Source organism: Zootoca vivipara, chromosome 3 (assembly GCF_965207765.1).
Source record: "Zootoca vivipara chromosome 3, rZooViv2.hap1.1, whole genome shotgun sequence".
Classification (NCBI taxonomy): Eukaryota; Metazoa; Chordata; class Lepidosauria; order Squamata; family Lacertidae; genus Zootoca; species Zootoca vivipara.
Window position 1 is genome coordinate 80515816 of NC_142586.1, and position 23288 is coordinate 80539103.

Consider the following 23288-nt stretch of genomic DNA (forward strand, 5'->3'; position numbering starts at 1 on the left):
TCAAATGAATGGATTCCTATTTCATGCTGAGACTTGGAAGGCTGCTGCTTATTTTGTAACTGAGAACCCTCATGACCTCTGAGTGGTATCAGAGTTCATCTGATATAGATGCTTATGTTAACCATATAGTAATGTATGTAGCAGGGCAGGTTCATTGAGGCTTTTAAGCTTTAAGTCACCCTTATACCATCCAGGTTGCAGCACACGCAATTTCAGGGATAACAGAGAGCAACAGCTGCAGTTTACAAGTCTTCAGGCAGCCGTTTACAACCCACTCCATGACCCATAATGGCTTTCATCTTTGAGAACATGTTGCGCAGTTCCTAGGCAACCACAAAGTGCTTCGTTCCTAGAAGTAGTAAGAACTAGTGGGCCACGTAAAGAAAATGGGAGTGTGGGAGAAGAGGCATACGCAAATTCACTTCACAAGTTCCCTAGAGGTGAGATAGGACCCTTCTGCTGCCCATTTTGCTTCCTCTCCCTCTTGTGATGTGCCTAAATACTGTACTATTATGATGGTACAAGCAGAATTAATCTCTGTTGATTTCATTAAGGCTTACGTACTTCCTTGTAAGTGAGTATAGGATCACAGCCAGACTTGAGGGTGTTGTTTTGTTTGAGCACTTGCTTGTGATTTACTCGGTAGACCTTGCCATGTTGTTGGCAAATGGAAACCATTATACTAACCATGGAATAATGCAAGACTAATTTTCAACAGTCTCTGAAGTAGAGAAGCTGATTTTTTTAAAAAAATCCAACTTTCTAAAAACATATTTATAATGTTTTCCCACTGAGGAAAATAAGGAGCATAAATTGTACTTGTTTTTGTTTTCAAAGCTGCTCAGAAACCCAGGCATCCTGACCCTAGTGAAGACTTAGTAAACTGGCATACTCCTTCATTTATTTATTTTAGCTCGTTTTGATCCAGTTGTGCATATTATGCACCCTTATTCTAGTTTTTTTTTTTGTGACACACATTTCTGGCACAACTTGTGAATGGGCATAATAGGAAAAAAAGGTTATCATAATTTGGTGTACAATGCAAGTATTGTCACTTCAGACAGACAGCATCTTAATGATAAAAGATGCAATCATGTCCTCGTTATGAACAAATATGCCCTATTGATTGACTCTGCCACAGTACCTGCACCGCACCAACCTCCCTCCCAGCTCAAGTTACCAACAGCGACTTCCATGTTGGGAAATCAAGTGAGCAGCATGGCCTTGCCAACCACCATTGCTTACTTGTAGGGGCCTTTGTCAACAGAGAGCTTAGCTTTATATGGAGGGTAGTGCTTCCCTTGTGTGGGAGGCACTGCTGCCTGCTTTGGGGATGGAAGAAGATTAGTGCAATACAGTTCAGAGAAGACACAGAAATATATATCCAGGGGGACAGAGTGGAGACACCTGAGACCAGGCCCGGCTCGTTGTAGACCCCCGGTGGTGCAGTGCACCATGGCGCGGGGCTGGTAAGCTGGACGCCGGCCTGGGAAGGAGGGCGCCGCGCGTCGAAGCCGTGTGGAAACCAATTGCGCCCTGCAAGGGCGGGCGGCGGAGCTATCTCCGCCCCTCAGCACCAGGGCACGCGATCTGCTCAAGACGGCCCTGCCTGAGACAGTTGCAGCAGTTATATATTATGGTTTGTATCCTCACATTCTTTTTCTAACTCTGTTGGGCAGGCCCATGCAAAGGTGGTCAGGTAGCTGGGTACACTTGCCCTGGGCCTCAGAAGGCCTCTGCTAGGGACCGGCTGCTTTTTCAGTTGAATTCATAACTTTATTCTAACAAGACTCCTGCCCTGTGCCTCAGACCAACTCCGTACAGGCCTGCTGTTGGGTGTTAACTCTTGGGATCCCCAGATATTGGAGAGGAATTTGTTGATGAGCTCTTCATCCTTACTTCTTAGAGAAGATGCATTGGATTGGGCTGTTAATAAGGTGCAACCTTAATATAACAGCACTCTGTAACTTATCTTATTGGATAGTCTTATATAGGCACAAGGGGTAAAATCCTTTTTATCCTGAGCTAAAACTGGAGCCTTGTGTTTTGTCATTGGTGATCTGATACTGCTTGCTATTATAAATTCAATGGAAGGGCAGCTGGAAATTGCCATGATGACACAATGCAACATTTTCTCACCTGCTGCCAGCAATTGCATAAAAAGCAATTTGGCTCAAATTTATTCCCTTCACATGTGAATTGGACATGCTGCTGCTTGTTAGTGTGTTGAAGCCAGATGATAAAAGAGGAGAAAACTGTGTAGTGTTTTATAGGCATCATATGTAAAATTGGATGAACTTTAACCAAAATATGATTCTGGCTGCGGGGTTAATAGCTAAGATATAATTTATAATTAAATAAACATCTGCCTTTCAGAAAAGAGTTAGGCTTAATAATTTTTCTCAGTTATTTGGGGAAATGTTGGATAAAATCCATTAATGTTTATAAATCTCCTTTGTCATTATCATAACCGAGGGAGGGTTTTTATTTGAATGCTCATTTTTTGACATTTAACATTTGGGAGGATCATGTAAACTACAGTACTTTTGCTCTTGTTAAGTAGGTTTCTGAATTGTAATATTGGATTCTACAGTTACCTAGATGTATTTTTTCTATACAGTCCCAGTAAATATTTTTTTCTCTGAGATTCAATAAATATTAGGAACAAATAGGAACCATAATGCTGGTGTATCTGCATCAGGCATCCCCAAACTCCGTCCCTCCAGATGTTTTGGACTACAATTCCCATCTTCCCCAACCACTGGTCCTGATAGCTAGGGATCATGGGAGTTGTAGGCCAAAACATCTGGAGGGCCGCAGTTTGGGGATGCCTGATCTGGATCCTCAAGGCTGGACTTGATGTTTGTACACTAGTGTGATGTTTGTACACTAATATTGTAAAGCCACAAGACCATAAGCAAATGGAAACAGAAGTTTCTGTCCTTTTCCCCTGCCTGAAAATTGTACATATTTTATGAATCTCACAAAATATGTCTTCACGATCTGTGCATCAGCTTCCTATGTAACTTTGGGAAATTATGGATAGCAGCATTACTGCACAATTCATCCTTTATTTGCATCTCCTAACCTGGATCTTAATTTATGTGTCTTCACTATAATAAAAATAAACTATTCCTTTTTTTTGTTACATATATGTGTTTGTCTGTACTGTATATGAATATATAGTGCTGCAGTTCTAGTCTTTATTTTTAATTCTTTCCCAACATCCCAGCAACATGTCTTTAGATTTTCTCCACCCATTTGGGAATGTCAAGTATAATTATTTTCAGATACGCTGGGAATGATGGGTAACCCAGTTGAGAATATTTATACTAACTTGGGTAAATGAAAGATGGATTAAAATGTTGCCAAGACCTTATCAGATTTGGGCTGGCGTGAAGCTGATCTCTTAAACCAAAACACAAAGCCAGAGTTATTGTTTGCAGAGGCAGCCAAGGGAGGCTGGAGTTGGTACAGCCTGAGACCAACCGGGAGGCACTAGGGGAGCATGTTGGAGCAGAAAAGTGGCAGTAGAGGGAAGATTTCAGCTCATGCATCTCTAGAAGAGAGAAGAACCCACAGGCTGTGATAGATAAATTAAGGCAAGGCTCTGAGATGCAGCTGCGCTTTGGAATCCCCAGTGCAGCTTGCAATACTCAAATTAATTAATTAATTGAGGGATTTAAACTCACCTACTAACTGAAGGTCTCGAGGTGGCTTAGACTATGTTGAAAATTTAATAAATTAGAAATTGCATAATAGTTACTGGGCAGGAGAAAGGTGTACATACATTTCTCCCTAGGTCTCTGATGTTCCAACTTTCACTCTGCACTTGAATTTTCTGGCGGTGGGTGTGGGCTGCCCTGGGTGTCACCACTGAGGGGAGTGACAAAATGTCAGGCGGCATTCACTGCAGGGCCTGCAGCATGCCCGAGCCATGTGTCTCTCCTGGGAGTGACGTGGTGGCTTGGGCGTGTGCAGGCTCCGCACTGCCCAAATGGTCCGCCCGCTGCCTCCCTCCCAGCTGTAGGGAGGCTGAGTGGAAGGAGGCAGGCAGACTCTGGAGGCCCCGTGGTGTACCACCCCATGGGCGGCTTGCCCTGTACCTGGGCGTGCCGCCCCAGGCACCTGAGCGGCTTCCTCCGCTGCTGCTGTGGCAGCAGATGCAAGAGAAACTGGGGGGAAGGAAATAAGTTGCATGCCTCCCCACAGCCCCCAGATGTTCCAACTCTACATTATTGAACAGTCTTCTGGGTGAAGTGACAGTTGAGGGCACCAGCTGGAACTGGTAATGAGTACTGGCAGGCATGAAGTGGAGGGCAGCACATTGAATTTGAATGGCAGCGGAGGGAATCATTACTGTTGTTACTATATGTCACATTTTTTTGCACTCTGCCTCAAAATGACGTGCATGGTAAAACAAAACAACAGATATTAAAATAAGATAAAATCAGCAATACACAGAAATCAAAATGCTCATCTGGCAATATATTTAAAAGGAACAAGTCTTCCACAACATTCTTAAAAGATGAGAGTGAGACAAAATATGCCGTGCAGCGGTAAATTAATCAAGCAGAGTCTTCTTCATTAACAGAATGAAACTTTACTGAAGAAAATAAACTTGTTCAGAAACAGCGTAGTTAAAGAGCATACACAGAGTGCTCATAACAGCTTCCTCAGTCTTCACAGAGGCACAGATCTTAGTTACCGATGAACTGGAGTCCTGGAGCCGCTCTGTCTGCAACAACACAACATACTGGCTGAGACAGACACACTGCACAGAGGCCCACAGAGATGGCTGGTTACATCCCCTCTGCCTTAGCTAGAGGGGATTCAGAGGAACTTTGAATGGGACTTGTGTCCAAAACAACTACATGCTAATGCAATAATCTCCTCTTATTCTCACCCAAATTAATTGTTATGGTTTAGCAGGTGTTAGGCTGCTCTTAGGGAGCTTTTCTGACATAGCAAGTTCTCCACAGTATGTTATATAGTATGAAAGGCCCCTTGAGTCAGGGAGGACAAAAGAACACTGAGGTTATGTTTTATATATGTTCGGGATCTGAAAGTAATCTGAGTTTTGGAAATAACAATTGGTTCTCAGTCCAGATGGAAGGCAGCTCACAAACTTCACTGACGGTATGGAACAGATTTCAAAGAGGGAAATTCACTTGATGTGTATTGGAGTGTGTGCTTTTTGTGTGTGTTTTGTTTCAGAGTGAAAACAAACAAAAATGTGGGAAAGATTTGTATAGCTTTGTCTTCAACTCCCTCCCTCCCACCCCCTCACCTCCATGCCTTTTTACAGGACAACATCTATTTACTGAATGGTTACTGTCAATAAATTGTGTGTAGGAGAAAAAAATGTTAAACACAGTTCTCATTTGCCTTTCCCAGATGCATCCTAAGCCACTTTCATAGTGACTCAATGTCCATGTTGATATTTATTGTGCTCTTGCTCAAAAGTCTGCAACAGTTACTAGCCCTCAGCACTGTTTTGCTGAGTGGCTCACCTATCCACATATACTTTAGATGTAGGAGTGGGGGTTGCTGTGCATAAATGGCTGGTGAGCTGCTTTGGATTGGTGGGCAATAACTTTTATGGGCCTTGCACTGTATATGCAAGGGCAGCTAAATAGAACTTCCCAGGGCTTACCAAGCGAAACAATTCCCCACCGCCACCAATGGCAAACATGCAAATTTAGTAATGTTTGAAACAGCCCTAGGCACCTCTAAGCAATGTCAGAAAGATTTTTAGCCTCCTAAGGATTTACAGAGCTTTTTGTGTCCCAGCTACCGTATCAGCAACACCAAATTTATTGGGAACAGGAGACTGAGCTTTTTAAAACCTCTCTTTCTTAAACGATATACTTTCCTCCTTAAATGAGATGGTGACCTTGTGGAAATATGCACTAATGTGTGAAGATAACATGAGCATTTTTATGTTGAGAAGTATTTGTTTGCAGAAAATAATCTGTATGAAGATTTTGTCTGTAGTTTGGTGAAAAGGGGACCGTCTCCCTGTAGAAGTTCTTAATTTACTGCCAGATATCAAATTGGTGTAGGGCCAAGCATGAGGTGAGGGCCAAGCTCAAATAAACCGTGTGTATTATGTGTAGCAGTAAATACCTACATCAGTAACTGCTACATAGTCAAAGCAACAAAAAACCCAAAACCCTATTCACATACTGCCAGTTTGCACCATTTACTGGTACCTTAGGGGTGGGGGAGTGGATCTGGCTGGCAGGCTGGATCTTAACCTCTCCCAAGCCCTGTAGGCCAGCGTTTCTCAACCACTGTTCCGCGGCACACTAGTGTGCCGCGAGACGCTGGCTGGTGTGCCGCGACGTGCCGCGACGAGAAGGGCGATTTGCATTGTCACGTGCCTGGCGGCCGCCAATAAACACCACTAACCCGCCAGAAAGCAATATTTCTCCTCCTCTTTCCCAAAGCTCAGTGCAAACGAGCCTGGCAGCCGCCAATACACAGCACTGACCTGCCGGAAAGCAATATTTATCCTCCTCTTTCCCAAAGCTCAGTGCAAACGAGCCTGGCGGCCGCCAATACGCAGCACTGACCCGCCAGAAAGCAATATTTGGCAAGTGTTTCTTACAGTCATAATTATAATATAGGGCGGCACAGAGTTAATTTTTTAAACTTTTTAAATGATGGTGTGCCTCGTGATTTTTTTCACGGAACAAGTGTGCCGTGGCCCAAAAAAGGTTGAGAAACACTGCTGTAGGCTACTTTGACAGGTGAGTGGAGCTGCCCACTTGTGAGCTACTTGATGTCACAATGACATCAGGTGAGGTGCTTTCTTTTCCCCAGTTTGATTTCAAACTGCATGGGCAAGGGAAACATTTCCCTCTGGGATTTGCTGTAAGTGCCAGTCAGTTGCCCAGTTCTTATAGCATGGGCAGGGATTGACTGTAATACAGAGTCCCCAATATCAAACTGCAGTGCAGCCAATCCAAGTGATGTTTGCAGAGCCGTCTTTTCCATTTGGTGTAGTGGCGCCCTGCGCTACAGTGGTCGCCCAGCAGGGGCGCCAAGCAGTGGTGTCCAGGAACAGCTGCACCATGCACTGCTCATGTTCGGGGCAGTGAGTGAGGCACTGCCGCTGAGGCAGCCAGCTCCAGGCGCCCGGCACGTCATGCCGGCTGGCAGGGTGTGTGGTTTGTCGTGTTTAAACGGCAGCAGGCGGGCTGTGCAGACCTCCTCTCTGCCATCTGCAGTGAAGGGTGGGCGTAAAGTTGGAGCGCGGAGGGAAGGGGAGGCGGTCTTCTGGGCCAAGCCAAGTACATGTGCCCAGCTGGCTCATCTGGGGGGTGGGCGCTTGGCTGGCTTGTGTGCTGCCCCCCATCCCGCCTCCTTTGGCTGCACTGCGTGGGCTCTATGACCACAAGGTTCCAAGTGCCGATGACACGGATTCCAAGGCTCAGTTACGGAAGCAGCAGCAAGAGGAGGCGGAGAAGCAGGTGCTCCCATAGCCGCCATTGTTGCCAGCACTGCCACCAGGCAAGAGAGGAGAGCGCTGGGCGCGCAGCCCCAATTCTGCCTCCCAGCTCTGGCTGACGGAGTTCAGCGGCACAGGAGGAGCAGGAGCCGCAATACGAACCACTGCCTTGAAGCAGCAAGTGCAGCCAGCTGCTTTCCCTGCTCTTGTTTTGAGAAGTCAGGCAAACACACAGCAAGAGTAAACAAGTGGGTTCTGGGGGTCAGCAGGGACCCCCCCTACTAGGGTTGTGGGCTTTGGCATGATGCAAACCCAGGATATGTATTTGTCTTATTTAATATTCTTTGTAATTGGGAACACACTTCTTTGGTCGGGGGGGGAGGGGCGGGAATCGAGTTCTGTAAGGACAGGTAACAGAAGGCACCCCACCTATCAAGGCTTTGCTGGAGAGAAAATGTGTCTGAAGATCTGCATAAATATAACCTCCTCCACTTGCCCCCCTTTCTTCTTTTTCTTCTTCCCAGGAGGGGTGAGGGGTTAAAATGAGAAGGAGCTGGATTTGTTTTGATCGCTGGCAGTTTGTTAATCTTTAAATCCTACCTAAGATAAAATGGATCAGCCCTATGGATAGATATTAAAAGTGTGTGTGTGTGTGTGTGTGTGAGAGAGAGAGAGAGAGAGAGAGAGAGAGAGAGGCAAGGATAGGCTTACTGGTATTTGCACGCTGTATGGCAAGTTTGCAGCAAGATCATATGCATATCATCCCAATGTAAGGCAACTTGGAAAAAAAGAATATGGGAACACAGTACAGTTAAAAAAATAAAGCTTTCGTGTGCATGCACACTTCTTCAAACAAAGTTTGTTTGTGTTTCCTGTTTGCTTTTCCCAAGCAGAGATAATGTATGTATGGTGTCAGCTCCCTAAAAAAGGCCAACAACTCCGGGGAAGCTTTCCTAAAAAAGGTCAACAACTTTGGTACCCCCCCCTTAAAAAAGGTCGCCAACTCTGGGAAACCCGGGGGGGGGGCGTGCTGCAGGGATCTTTGCACCACGGCACCGGATGCTTGCGCTCCAAATGTTCATTACCTGATTGGTGCACACAGCAAACCTTTCTGGCCAAGGAGCAATTGGGAGCGTACCTTAGGTGTGGGACAGGTGGGCATTTTTTTTGGGGGGGGGAACCGCCTCATGGGCCAAATCAGACCCCTAATTTGGCCTGCAGGCATCCCACCCCTGATAAGCCTTATGGTTAATCAAGGGATAAGAGTTTTACCTCAAAATCCTGTAATGTTCACATTGTATTGTGAAGAGATTTTAATTGTTCCATTTGTTTCTCTCTTCTTTGTTTAGCTAACTGTTCACCACCATGCCAAAATGGAGGGATGTGTCTGCGACCACAGCTTTGTGTGTGCAAACCTGGGACAAAAGGCAGCACTTGTGAGGATGCTAGTAAGCAAGAAACTGCTTCTCCTGGAGGACCAGGCCCTGTGACTCCACCATGGCCTATTCCTCAGCGGTCTGTTCAGCAGACATTTTCAAAGAAGGTTCAGGTCCAACAAAAGGTCAATCCCATGGCTCAGATGACCTTTACACTAAAGCAGAAACCCTCCGGATTACCACAGCAGATGCAATCACAGTAAGTATTTTCCCTCATTGTGCAATTAAAAATAAAAAAGTTGGTTTGGAAAACTGTTTTTTCTTGTGCTTAGCATTACATGTGAACAAGGCCAGAAGGCCCTCTCCTGTAGAAAAAAAGGATAGATAGATAGATAGATAGTTTATTACGGCCATAGGCCCATATGCAATACCAATATACATTGTACAACAAAGCAAATATGACAAAATAAAATTAATAAAATTCAAATACATATCTAAAATCATAAATTCCTAAATTCCATTAAAATAAGAGCAATACAGCACTTAAAATATCAGATTATCACTATAAATCAGTATTATATAAGCGAGATCAATAATCATAAAGTAATCCATTTTTCCTCTTATAAGCTAAGACTGTAATCAGAAACCTGGCAACAAAAAGGGACCTACTCGGATCAGAATCTTGCAGTAAGTGTGTTAACTGTGTTTCCAAGGAGTCACCTGAGGTTTCCGATAATAAAGGGAACAAAAATCTGGTCCGAGAAACTGAATGCAGTGGGCAGCAAAATAGTATATGTTGTAAGGATTCAATAGATCTATTATCACATACACACACAGCTGAAATCTGACCTTTGGAAAATCTATTGTTCATAACATTAGAAGGAAAGGCATTAAATCTTGCCTTAATAAAGGCGTATCTGTGGACCGCTACAGACAAGGAAGTCAAATAAGATGGTATCTGCTGGGAAGGCACTATGCCAAGATTTAGTGGTGAGCAAGTGCCACTACCCAGAATGGTGTTTTGTTGGAGGTCAATCTCCTCAAGTTTTTGAATGAGGGTTCTTTTAGCCGTGGCTAGGTCCAGTTTTAATAGTTCTGATGGGGACAATCCATAGGTCACTACTTTAGAATGGATCTCTCTTGCCCATGGGCTGGGAAAATCATCCCTCCAAAGACATTGAATCAGGTACAGATTCGGGAGCCTTTGCCATAAGGACAACCAATAGCAAAGGCTGCGCCTCCAAAGAGTATTTTCTAAAGATGTAGTTTTTAATTCTAAGCGAATAGCCGCATTGCTAACGCACTGAGGGAGTTTTAACAGCCGTCTCAGGAATTGGTTTTGAATGACCTCCAATGGCATCAAATTTACTGCGGTCCCCCATAAAGGGACAGCATATGCCAGTGTCGCGATCACTTTGGCTTTAAATACCTTCAGGGCGGATGGCACATGAAGAGCCCCATCGGAAAAGAAAAAGCGCAAAAGCGCAAAAGAAAGGGCTTTAGCCTTATTTGAAATATATGCAATATGCGCCTTCCAACCCAGATTGTATTGGAGAAAAACTCCCAAATATTGAAATTTATATACCTGTTCAATAGGTTTTCCATCTAATTGCCACTTATAGGATTTTCGACTTTTTGAGAAGATTAGTACTTTTGATTTAGATTGATTTATAGTAAGGGAGTTGGTTTTACAGTATGAAACAAATATTTTAAGTGCTCTCCTGAGGCCAATTCTTGAAAATGACAAAATTACTGCATCATCAGCATAGAGTAGTAATGGGCATCGATAGTTTGCAAGACGGGGGGCATGAATGGTTGTCTGAGATTCAGCCAATGGTGTCCTCATGTCACTAATAAATAAATTGAAAAGAAAAGGAGCTAGGATACAACCTTGACGGACTCCTCTGTTGATGGGCACAGAGTTTGTGAGATCGCCGGCTGGGGTTATTCTCACCCTAGCAGCCGACCCCTCATGCAGCTGAATTATTAGCCACAAAAGTCGTCTGTCAATTCCCCATCGAACCAACTTTTCCCAGAGTAACCTTCTGGGGATGCTGTCAAATGCAGCCTTAAGGTCGATAAAAGCCGCACAGAGTTGGCCTTGGTTTGAAGAAGAATATTTTCGGGCTAGATGGTGCAAAACTAAAACATGGTCCGTTGTTGACTGGTTCGGTCTGAATCCTGCTTGCTCAGGGCCTATCAGTTTCTTTTCTTCAGCCCATTGAGTAAGTCTACGCAATAGAAAAAGTGCGTATATCTTTCCAATTATTGACAATAGGCTAATATTCCTGTAATTCTCCGGATCATCCGGGGAGCCTTTTTTATATATCGGAATTATTATAGCATCCTTCCATATTTTTGGTACCCTTCCAGTTGCATTAATGGCATCGAAGGTGACAGCCAAGATTTTTGCCCACCAGTCAGAATGTAGTTTTATGGCTTCCGCCGGAACCAAATCTGGCCCGGGGGCTTTGCCAATTTTAAGTTTAGAAATTAGATCCAAGATTTCGTCAGGATCAATAGGGGACCAGATGGGGAGATGCTCAAATACATCATCAAGAGTGTTGGTATTGGGTTCTGTTGACGCAAAATATTTCCTTAGGAAGGATTCCCAGACTGGGGCAGGAATAATTGTTAGGGGGTACCTCTTTGATCTTCTATTAACCAATTGCCAAAATTGCCGTGAACTACGTGAGCTAGAGGCGACTATGAGTGCCTGCCAGCGATTTTGTTGCCACTCTTGTTTAGCCATTCTCTGAGCTTCCTTATATGCTATTTTTGCTTGTTGGTAATTTCTAGGTAATACTAAAGCACCAGAAGATTTATATTCTTTGTAAATGGCACAAAGATGCTGTCTAGCTTGTCTGCAATGTAAATTAAACCAGGGGGCACCAGTCTTAAAATGGGCCCAATTTACCTGAATAGCTGGTACTGTAAAAAAGGACATAAGGTCTTCCGTAAGCAGAGAGAATGAGTTAATAATTTGTTCATACCCATACAGATCTAAATCTAAAAGAGCATGGGTTTGAACTATCTCTTGTTGGAAAAATTCCGTATATTTCTGGGCTTGACTTACAGACCATTTTGTTCCTCTCACTTGTTCTGCAGCATTTATTCCCATATATATGGGGTGCCTAGACTTGACTGGCTGCCAGTCTAGGGAAAGCTTGGCACTCAAGGGAAGATGGTCGCTCATTTGAACGTTTTCTATTTTAAAATAAGAAAAAATTGGGAATAAATCTCTGGAGACAATAAAATAATCAAGAACACTATTTGTATGTGTGCTCAAATGAGTAAAATCACCCGGAATATCCGGGGGACAGTTCCCGTTTAAAATTATTAAATTCATACGTAAAATCAGCTGATAAAGGAGGGTGCCCGCTTCATTGACCCTATTATCTTTCGATTTTCTTTGTACGTGGGGGGATAGGTCCAAGTTCTGGTGATCAGGGGGGACCCACCATTTGGCCTTGCCTAACGCTTCCCAGTTTGCAGCTGTACGAGCATTGAAATCACCTCCCAAGACTGACGAGGTATTCGGATACTTGGTATAGCAGAAAGCTAGATGTTCTTCAAGTGCTTCCCATTTGGAGTGGAGGTCCGCTGCTTGCCCCCCAGGGGGGAAATAAACATTTGTTACCAGTAATTCAAATTTCCCTCCTGAAATCAAGCCTGTGATCGCGTAAGGAGGGAGTGATTTCACAAGTGTAAGTTTTGCTTGCAATTTGAGGGAAATGGCTATCGCCAAACCTCCTCTGGGGCGTCCACCTTTAAGAGAGGGACAAGCTGGAAGTAAAATAATATCATATCCGTTTATATCAATCACCTCCTCTTCCCAAGTTTCTTGTAAAAGAATCACTTGGAATAAGTTAACAAATTTTAAGAAGTCTGGATCAAGTTTCTTCCCCCTCCATCCCGCAATATTCCAGCATAGAAATGACATCAGAGGGTGACTAGGTTGGTCATTAGGTAGTCAAATCGAGTGGGAATGGGGTTCTGAGTTCGGGGGAGTTTCAGCTTCAAAAAATTCAGTTATTTTTCTTTGAGAAGGTGGCAATCGTGTTATACATCCCAATCGTTTAGATTTACTGGGATGGTTTGACTGTAAAATCAAGCCACTCGTCTCACTAGAGGCAGGTTTTAGGCCTAAAATAGTCGGCTCTTCAGAGCCAGATGGTAGAATTAGAGGGGTATTACTTAGGGAGAGAGAAATTAAGTCAACAGAAGTAGTGCCACTAGTTGGATTTTCATTAATTGTTTGAGTAATTTTGTTAATACGACCCGTTGGGTCTTCAACCAGATCACACTTCGGGGCTGAGAATAAAATAGGGTCGTCTCTCATTTGTTGAGCTGGTTCAGCTGGTTCTGTTACCAGTTCGATGATATCTATGGATGTATTCAGCTTGCTCACGTTGGAAGAGAGTGGGTTAATAAAGTTGCAAGTAAGCGCACTCATATAGGGCACTTTATATGGAGAGCCCAATTCGGCCTCATTAAGTTCTCTCATTTTATCCCAGGCAGATGTTGTGGCCATATTTGCCTCAGAGGGGGGTTGCGTGGTGCATGAGTCTGGTGGAGAGGTTTTCGCCTCCAGATTATGGAAGAGTGGGTTCATCTCAGCAACAACCTGTTGGCTGGAAGGGGTGGGTGCCTTCCCAACCCACAAGTCCAGCTCTTGGTGGTATAAGAATGGGGCAGAATCTGAAGCACAGTCAGGTATATTTTGTTTAGGTAGTCTCAGCTGTTCCTTCATCACTTTTGTCAGGCAAAGGCGGAGAGTGTCCATTTTTTGGAGTATTTCTTTCTGAGCTTCTTGTGGGAGAGCACTATAAGAATGAAGTAAATTATTTTCAAAGCTGTCAAGGACGATTCCCTGATTCACCGCATACGTGGGCCCAAGGGAGTCCAACTTTTGAGGGTCCTTGGCTACCAGACCAGTAGGGTGATTAAGGATGTCATCCACAGAGTTTATATCAATTAGAACATGTTGGTCAATCTTATGTTGGAGAGTTTTTGGCAAAATCACAGTATGGGGAATAAGTGGAATTGGGGGTGCTTCATTTTTAAAGTACCTTGAGATTCTTACGCCACTTGTCTTCAGGTGTTCTCTACATTTGTACACCAGTTTTGCCAGTCTCCCGTCATAAAATGAGACCACCGCTCTGGCAAGGAATCCGTCGAAGTATAGATATTCCACTTGGGCCAAGTCAGTAGGGTTATTAAGGATACCTGGCATATAGAGCTTTAGAAAGTTCAGTAGATGGGCTTTACGCTCTTCTCGTGACAGGAGTCCTGGGGGTTTAGGATAATTTGATAGAACGAGCTTGTTTCGGTATAGCACCAAATTCCAGTTATTATTTGTCAGGTTCCTCTTCTTAGAGGGATTGGTCTTATCTGCAGATAAAACGTGAGACCATGGATCTTGAATCAAAAGGTCTTGCTTGGAGTTAGGTGTTGGGGTAGGCGTTAGGGGTTCCAAGCATTCCAATGCAGCATCAGGGCAAGGGTTTATAGAAAGTTCTTGCTTAGAAGGCTTCCTGGCAGGAAGTTTCTTGGTGTTCCCACTGATCCCGGTTATTGGGGAACTCTTGAGGAGTTTAAAGAGCTTTTTAAAATCCATTTTTTTGTAACGCACTGCCTTGAAATTTTTAACATTTTTGCTCTTTTTTGCACTTATGGGCCTCCTTTTCAAGGCGATAGCCCTGCTGGATCTCTTTACATTCCTTGATGATCTATTTTTGCAGGTGATAGGAGGCAAGTTGTTGTTACTTTCCAATTCTGCAGTCACTCCGCCAGGTTCCCTGCAGAGGATTTTACAAGTGTCCATCATTATAGTGAGGATTTTTGTACAGGTGCCCAGGTAGGATTTTATATGTTCAATATCCTCAGTTAAAAGCACCAGCCATTTGATAACGGATAAATCCTCACCATTTGTCTCAGGGGATTGGAAGCAAGAATCTTTTGATGTTTTAGAGTTTCCCGAAGACAGCTCTGCAATTTGTTTTAACATCAGTTCCTCCACTTCTCGGTCTTGGGATGGTTCAGGAGAAGCTAGGGGTTTAAGTCTCTGTTTCGGGAGTACTTCGGTGTCTGTACCAGTTATATTTGAAATTATTTTGAGCTTTATCGGCCCATTGTTGTGGCATTCCTCCGCACAATCCTCTCTCTGCACTGCCGGCCCTTCGTTGTGGCTGGCAGAGGACTCGGTGCAGAGGGGGGAAGTTTCAATTTTCTGCTGATTCTCAATCAGCTCCACTTTGCCCCTATTCTTATAGGGCCGAGTGATTTTTGTTTGTGCTTCCTTTAGAGTAGCTCTTTTAGAGAGAGGTCTTATATCACTCCGAGGAAGGCCCGAGGTTTTACAGCCACTCCGGGTCGTCACCATTATTTATTTGGTAAAAATCAGGTTGGTAAAAGTCTCGCTTCAGTTCATTTGCTTGGTTAGTAGAATGGTGGAGCAGGGAGTAAATGCAGGGAGATAACGATAAGAGCAGTCACAACTTGAAAGGTTTCTTCTTTTAAAAAAACGCTGAGGCCCAGACGCTCCCCCAAGTGAAGGTCAGGAAGACTTTAAACAACTCCCTGCTGTACTTTAATTCCTTAAAACCTATGACTAAAACTTAAAACTTAAAACTGAGCTAAATTAAGTAGATAAGAATAAAACGAAAATAAAATATAAACACGGTATAAAACAGTAAAAAACTTAAAAACAAACCAGTAAAGTACGGAGGTCAGAAGGGAGGATGTTGATACTCCGCCATCTTAGATCATCTCCAGAAAAAAAGGATGCATTTCAGCAGTTGTACTGTTTTTTGTAGCAAGGGGGCAGATATGGGTGGGGATCAGGGAGCAGAAGGTTTTGTATGGTATTTATTTATGGTGTGCATCCTACTCAGGAATTTTTGGAAGCTAATTTGCAAGGCTGGGCTGGCAAATAAAATTGGTCCAAATATTAGCCTCTTTGCTCCTACAGAAGACTTGCCAGGGTAATTTAATGTTTCACATTTGGTGCTCAGTTCTAGCAAAGATTCAGTGTTCTCCTCCTTTCTTTTGTGATCAGGAAACATTTCTACAAATAGATGGTAATCATTAGCCTCTGCTAATGACAGTGAATCTGTTCATTAGCTAGTGACATCCTTTTCCTCCCCCACATTCAAGTGATAGAAAGACCTATCAGCATCTTTGGCTGGCTGGCTGACTTGCTGCATGGGATGTACTGGATTACAATGGGGCATGGGAGAGAGAAAACTTGGATTTGGGGAAGTAACTGAGATCTGGCTGCCTTGGAAGATGTAAGCAGTGGCAATCTGGAAGCATGAACGAACTGCCGTTGTGATAACACTTAAATGGGATTCCCATAGGTTTGCTCCCTTCAGTGGGATAATACATTGTGTCTTCATTAGTTTTTTCCTTTTTATATGCATTGTTTATTGTCTTTTGGAGGTAGAAATTTATGTTTCATTTGCTCTCCCATGTTTATGTTGCTTTTGTGTGAGATCCATCCTGCCAGCATAATTCAGAAGAGTCCTCAGTGTGGTTTACAGCATGTAAATACACACAAAAACTCTCTAGGTAATAACCTTAAAAGAAACAATAACTCACACAATAAGAAGTATTGCAGTAAAAAACAACAACAACCCCTCACTGACAGACCAGTAGGCAGTAGTAAGATCAGTGACTGTCCTAGAAAAAAAAAAGTACCGGTAAGTGATGAAAGTTGCAATTCACCCTGCATGGTTCAGGATCAAAGGGTCAAATTTATACAGGGAAATGGGTAGAATAAGAATGAGAAAGTGCTAGATTGGAGGTGGTGATGTTGAGTAAGAGGACAACAGAGGATTTGAAAAACACTGCAGCAATAAAAGGCAAAAAGAGCAGTCTGGACATTGTCAAAAGCAATCTAATCAATTCTTAAATGACAGAATGAATGCTGTCTCTGAGGCTGTCAGCTAACCGTTGTGCTTTTACAGTTTCATTTTCCCATTTTAAAAAGTGTCTGCCTCATAGCTCTGTTATCAAAAAACAACACAATTAGGGGGAATTATCTGCTTGGCAAAAATAGTAAAAGTTAGTCCAAACTAAGTGATGCTTTATTCACAAACTGAACAATTGATGAATACTATATTTTTCATAGGCTTTTTTGTTATTATTATCAAGAGTGTGGTGATATTTAGATGACTATAGCTTGCTTATTTTTGTTTACATCTTCTACAACGGTTCTGTTACTCCTTTCAGCCAGTCCTTTACTATTTCCTCAAGACTTTCCCAATGGCATCCTTTGTCTTGTAACATAGAGATTTTGGCTTTGATGCAGAGCGGGTCTTTTATGAACCGAATGGTTCCTTCTGATGGCAGCCTAGCAGACGCTGCTCCTTAAAGAAGGCAGCAGGGGTTGATGTTTGATTTTCACGTTTGCCTTATAGCCTTTTCTGCCTACCCCCTCAAAGCAGATTTTCAGGAGACTGCTGAAGGAAGGGGAAATTGGCAAAAATAGCTTTTCCTCTTTCTTGAGTGCTTATGGAATCTCTATTTATGCCCCCCTTTAATTGGTGGGGTGGAGGGCATCGGTTTAAATAAGCTATGGAAACCTGATCAACATTCCAATACAGCATTTCTTTGTGATTGAGTCAGGTGACCCTTATGTGTTGGGACATAGGCTGACTCGGTCCATGCTGTACGGTAGTTGAGTCTGCCATTGATTCACTAGATGTGCCAAAATCACAAAATTTCGTGGTAAAATTGCCCAACTATCTTACCACTCCATGTCAGTATACATCTTGGCAAGTGAGAAAGGTTGTATTAATTGACTCTCAGTAAGTATATTTACATGTATATGGACGGCCATGATCCAAACACCAATTAATACACTGTTCTGCAAAGGTACCGTAGCTCTCCGTATGAAGAAGTTTTCCATGTCATATATGCCCCTACTCATAAAATGGACCAAGAAGGCCTCTGTGTGCTTTAGAGCATGGGTAGGCAAACTAAGGCCTGGTTGGCCAGATCTGGCCCAATTGCCTTCTAAATCCGGCCCACGGACGTTCCGGGAATCAGCGTGTATTTACATGAGTAGAATGTGTGCTTTTATTTAAAATGCATCTCTGGGTTATTTGTGGGGCATAGGAATTGGTTCATTTCCCACCCCCCACCCCAAATATAGGTCTGAGGGACAGTGGACTGGCCCCCTGCGGAAAAATTTGCTGACCCCTGGCTTAGAGCTCTGCATGTGCATGGGGGTTGTAGTTCTTGGAAGTAAATTCCATTGAACTAAACAGAACCTTAATACCCATCTTATGTATTTAAGATCCAGAGGTTGGTCTACCAAGTTTTCATTTTTAACTCTTATTTGCCAAATGTGTGATCAAAGGAGGAAATGAGGGAGAAATCTTCTTCCGATTCTGATATGTAGGAAAGTGTGCTTTCCCAAATGGGCCACTATGCTCCACTGATTTTTCTCTCAAATCAGAGATAGTGAGGATAATGAGTATCTTAAAATACTTTGTATTCATGCTTCATTCGGATAATGTCCCATGGCTTTCCATGGATCAGGAGTAGACTTTGTTGCTGTATCTTAGTTGCCGTCTTCTTTGATACCCAAAGTACAAAGTAACAACTGCTATGGGAAACTGCATACTGTATTCAAACCTTCGCCGAAAATCCTAATATAGATGTTAGCTTTGTGCTCAATGGAACAGCAGGGCAAAGAGTGCTTGAACTTGAGGCCTGAACAACCCAGATAGGATCCAGTTAACTAGCTCAGTACTAAGGTATCTGGCTTGTGCTGACTTTCTATGATATCCCCTGAGAATAACAAAGATTTCAAGTCAATTAGTGAACCCAGGGAATGCAGTTTGGATCAGTAGGGTTTCCTCTGTTAACTACGGCTGGAGCTGTTGATACTAGCATTCATATAAGGTATTTAATGCCTGCTCACATCATTCGAATATGGGCATATGCAAATGGGAATTGAATTGTAGGTCTGTTTATTTTAGTTATTGGTGATGTGCAACGTTTTGAAAATACTTCTTGTAAAATGAGTTATTTTCAAAATGTTCAGGATTCAGCATAACTAGAGGAGGCTCTAAGCACTCAAGTTTTGACTCTTGCACTGTAGGCTTCAGATGTTTACAAAAAGGCACTATTTTTATGGCAAAAGCTTTTGTAGGCAAGGTTTAATTAAAAGTGCAATACTGTATCAGTTTTGTGAAAGCATATGCTAAAGTGTAGCATTATTTTTATTCTTCCATAGTATCTAACTTGAGGGCAGGCTTGGAGAACACATGACATTGTTGGCCCCTTTTCAAAGGGATTCCTTGCTAGCCTGTATGCTATAATAAACTTTTATTGTAATCCTGTCACATTGATTATATACTTCTCATACAAAATTCTATTTTAGTTAGCTGTGTTTCATTTCAATTTATGAATTGAAATGTTTTCCTTCTTAATGAATGTGTTTTTCTGGGACAGAGGAGAGGGGGAAAGGGGGCTGCAGGGCAGTACATGAAAGTGTATAACATTCTGTAAAAAAGACAAATTGTAGACTTTCAGAAATGCAGAGCAAACTCCATGCGAGCATTTACTATTATGCTGTTGGGCAGTAGGTGGCAAACTTCGCTTTTCTTTTTCCTTATATTTATTTTCATACCACAGATTGCCAGAATTTGAAGAGGCTGGTTTGAGTTCCCTGGAAGATGTCATTCCTTGGCAGCATAATTTCGAACCACCTCTTTTTGCTCATTGTGTATATGTCTGATGCTGAACACTCAGCTGGGCCGCATTTTCCTCTGGGGTTACTTGGATATGAATAAATGCATAGATTGTTGTTCCTTTTCTTCTGTGGGTTTAAGCAACAGATTGCTAATATGGCCAATACATTACAAAAGAAGGAACATCTGCCAAGGACAACACTAGTTAATTCGTATCATGGGACCTTGTCATATATCTCTACCCTAGTTCTGGATAATCACCTCATGGAAGCTCAGTTGCCCCTTTTATCCCACAAACGTTTGATTGAATAGAGTGAAAGGAAATGTTTGCTTGGGTTTCCTCTTAAAAAAGAATTACATGCAGGGGTGGTCTGACCCATTTCACCACCTGAGATGAAATGAGGATGTGCCACCGCCTGCACCCCACCTGTTTTTTTAACTGTGCCCCTGCCACCCCACTTCTGATGCTAGCAGAATGCCTTCTTCCACTGAGGTGGGTGGGTGGCATTCCGCAAGGCATTGTCACTCATTTTATTAGCCCCCAGGGGTGGGGAAGACAAGCAGCAACACTGCACCCTGGAATGCCCCTACTACCTCCATTGAAATTCTGGTACATGATGGAAATATAAAACACACGCACAAAAATTCCAACAGCAAAGAATAAAGCCATTGTTAAAGTAAGTGTTGGAATGTGTGGCTAAATAAAAGCGTCTTCACCTGGCACTAGCATGACATCAAACTTGGCACAAGGCAAATTAAAATGTTGTTTCCACCAGTTAATTAGCTGGAAACCTATGTCCCTACTGTGGAAGGATATGTGGATCCAGAATTGGCCTCCACAGTCACTTACGGACTCATTGTTAAAACCGTGTTTATGGAAGGCAATATTACTCGGCTACGAGTGATCACCGAAAAAGAAGAAGAAACTGTGATGGTGAACGCAGAATTCCTTGGGAATGTCTGTTAAATGTTTCTCACACTACAATGAAGTTCAAAGTCATTTTTTTCCTTGCTGATGCTGAAAGGGGGAGATTGCCTGAAAGACCCTATGCAATGTTTGCCAAATTGTTTGACATGTATTATGAATGTTGCTGTGGGTTTTTTTCCTTTCCTTTTTGATGATATTCCCAATGTTCTAACTAATGGTGACTCATAAAGGATTTTATATCTGATGCAACATCCTGAGTAATGTGCTGCGTAATGTGTTACAATCTATGTTTGGTGTCATCAATTATTTTTAAGCATTTTGATCAATTTCTTTTGTAAGCAGACTGAAATTGCTTGAAGACAATCAGCATATAAAGATAAGGATTTCTTTGTAGATTTACTGTCAAATTTTGGCCATATGGTGATCAAGATAAAGGACTTATTTAAGAGTTTGCTACAATGCCACTATTCATTCAACTTTTGTCACTGTGGAACACATTTTCTCTTTATTCAATTAGTTTGAAAATGAATGCACAATTATGCATGCTGTTGTCTGTTGTAAATCTCTTGTTAGAAAAGATAAGGTTGTGATAGTGGAGGTTTACATTTTCATGTTCTTTTATAGTTTGTGGCTGTTTCAGGACACTGTAATATATTTATTTTTTATACCGTACAACACATAAATTATTAAAGAGTTTAGATTGGCTGCAGGTCCTTGTCAAATGTACAGGGACACATCCAGATTTGCTGCCTCATAATGTGTGGAATGCCGGCAGGAAGGTGCAGACAATTATTTGGTTCAAAGATTGGATTGCAAAATGGGACTTAACAAAACTTGCATTCAAATGTGCTATTCGTCTAGCTGATACATGTATTATTGAAGGTAGTTATATACTTCTTAATCACTTAAGTCTCAAGTGGTATACATTAAAATTATTTAAATAATAAAAAACAGAAAGTTTCCTTAAAATGTTTGTTTCAGGAGAAATATATTTGTTGGACTTCTGAATTCATTATTTGTTGTTTGTTTCCAGCCTTTCACCTGAAGGCCCCATGGTGGGTTACCACCACTTCTTTATTTCTAGAAAATTGTTGTAAGTGCCACACTTTTTAACAACAACGAAATGTAGTGCTGGTACTGTGTTCCCTTGAGTGCCTACTGGAAAAAAAGACACTGGTTACCACATTGGCCAACCAGGTCCCTTTGTTGTTGCTTTCCAGAGATCCAGCAACTTACTTCCTCGGAAGTTGGAGGTTTCCATATAGCCATCATGACTAGCAGCCTTGTAGACTGTGGCTCCATGATTTAATTAATTTTAATTCAAGCCCCATGGCTCAATTAAAATGAAGTAAGTAAGAGGGACGTGCGTGGCGCTGTGGGTTAAATCACAGAGCCTAGGGCTTGCCAATCAGAAGGTCAGCGGTTCAAATGAGCTCCCATTGCTCAGTCCCAGCTCCTGCCAACCTAGCAATTCGAAAACACGTCAAAGTGCAAGTAGATAAATAGGTACCGCTACAGCGGGAAGGTAAACAGCATTTCCATGTGCTGCTCTGGTTTGCCAGAAGCGGCTTTGTCATGCTGGCCACATGTCATGGAAGCTGTACGCCGGCTCCCTCGGCCAATAACGCGAGATGAGCGCTGCAACCCCAGAGTCAGTCACGACTGGACCTAATGGTCAGGGGTCCCTTTACCTAAGTAATAAAGCCCATTGAACAGTGGGTCTTGTCTCACTTTTTAATTTCATTATTTGGAAGTTACATTAGTACTTTACTACTGACACTTTACTTTATCTGTAACATGGGAAAGATAAAACAGCATTCATAACATTGATACTGAATAAAATAAAATAAAAATTCATTCCAGCAGCACCTTAGAGACCAACTAAGTTTGTCATTGGTATGAGCTTTCGTGTGCATGCACATTTCTTCAGATACCGTGCATGTACACGAAAGCTCATACCAATGACAAATTTAGTTTGTCTCTAAGGTGCTGCTGGAAGGAATTTTTTTGTTTTGTTTCGACTATGTCAGACCAACACGGCTACCTACCTTTAATTGACACTGAATAGAAACTTAAAAAAAAAAAAGAAATCTGAATTTTGTTTGTGCATATGTGAAAAAAATCGTATGTGCAATTTTCACACCAGTCCATTAAGTCTTGTGATGTTGCTGGAATTTCTTTTTCCCCAGTATCTTTTCTGAATAAAATGTTGTTTTCTATAGAGGATTCTGTGTTGCAGTTTTGTTATGTGTGGGTCCTTGCTCTGCCCCACTTGATGAGTAGTAACAAACTGCTTTAGATGATAATTTAAACGAGTCTAATATATTTGGGAATTCAAGCATGTACTGCTTTGAAGTCATTAAGAGGGGGAGGAAGAAAAGAGATCTGGAGCAGACATCCAGTAATGAACCATGTAAATCAAAAGAATGTTAAAAGGAACTTCTCAAACCTAACCCTAAGGATGTAAACACCTTATAGCTTTTATTTATTTATTTATTTATTTATTTACATACTGTAGTTTTAACTTGTCGATGACAGGATTCAGTTTCTGGATTGAGCAGAAATTTATTCTGCAGTCAAGCTGTCTTTCTTTTCTGCCTTTGTAGCACAAAGCCAAGATCAAAAACTTTTAATGCCATGCAGCATTCGTAAACAAACAAAACCATTACATGTGGAAAATCTATTTACAGCAGTTGAAGTCCAAAATCTCAATGGCTGGGCATAGCATTGTGGAATTCTTGACTTTGTCACTTTAGAACAGCTGATCATAAACTGCTTTTGGGTATTTGTTCATTTTCAATATAAATCTGCCCTCTGACAGC

The 23288-nt window shown here is 42.3% G+C and overlaps 1 protein-coding gene across 7 annotated transcripts in view; it reads left to right on the forward strand.

Moving 5' to 3' along the window:
- Positions 1 to 23288, forward strand: part of LTBP1 (latent transforming growth factor beta binding protein 1) — a 200426-nt gene that overhangs the window by 12827 nt on the left and 164311 nt on the right. For all 7 annotated transcript variants that reach the window (XM_035108252.3, XM_035108243.3, XM_035108244.3 and 4 more), the window contains exon 3: positions 8806 to 9091. In XM_035108252.3, the coding sequence (XP_034964143.2) occupies positions 8806 to 9091 (286 nt within the window). The remainder of the gene's footprint in view (positions 1 to 8805; positions 9092 to 23288) is intronic.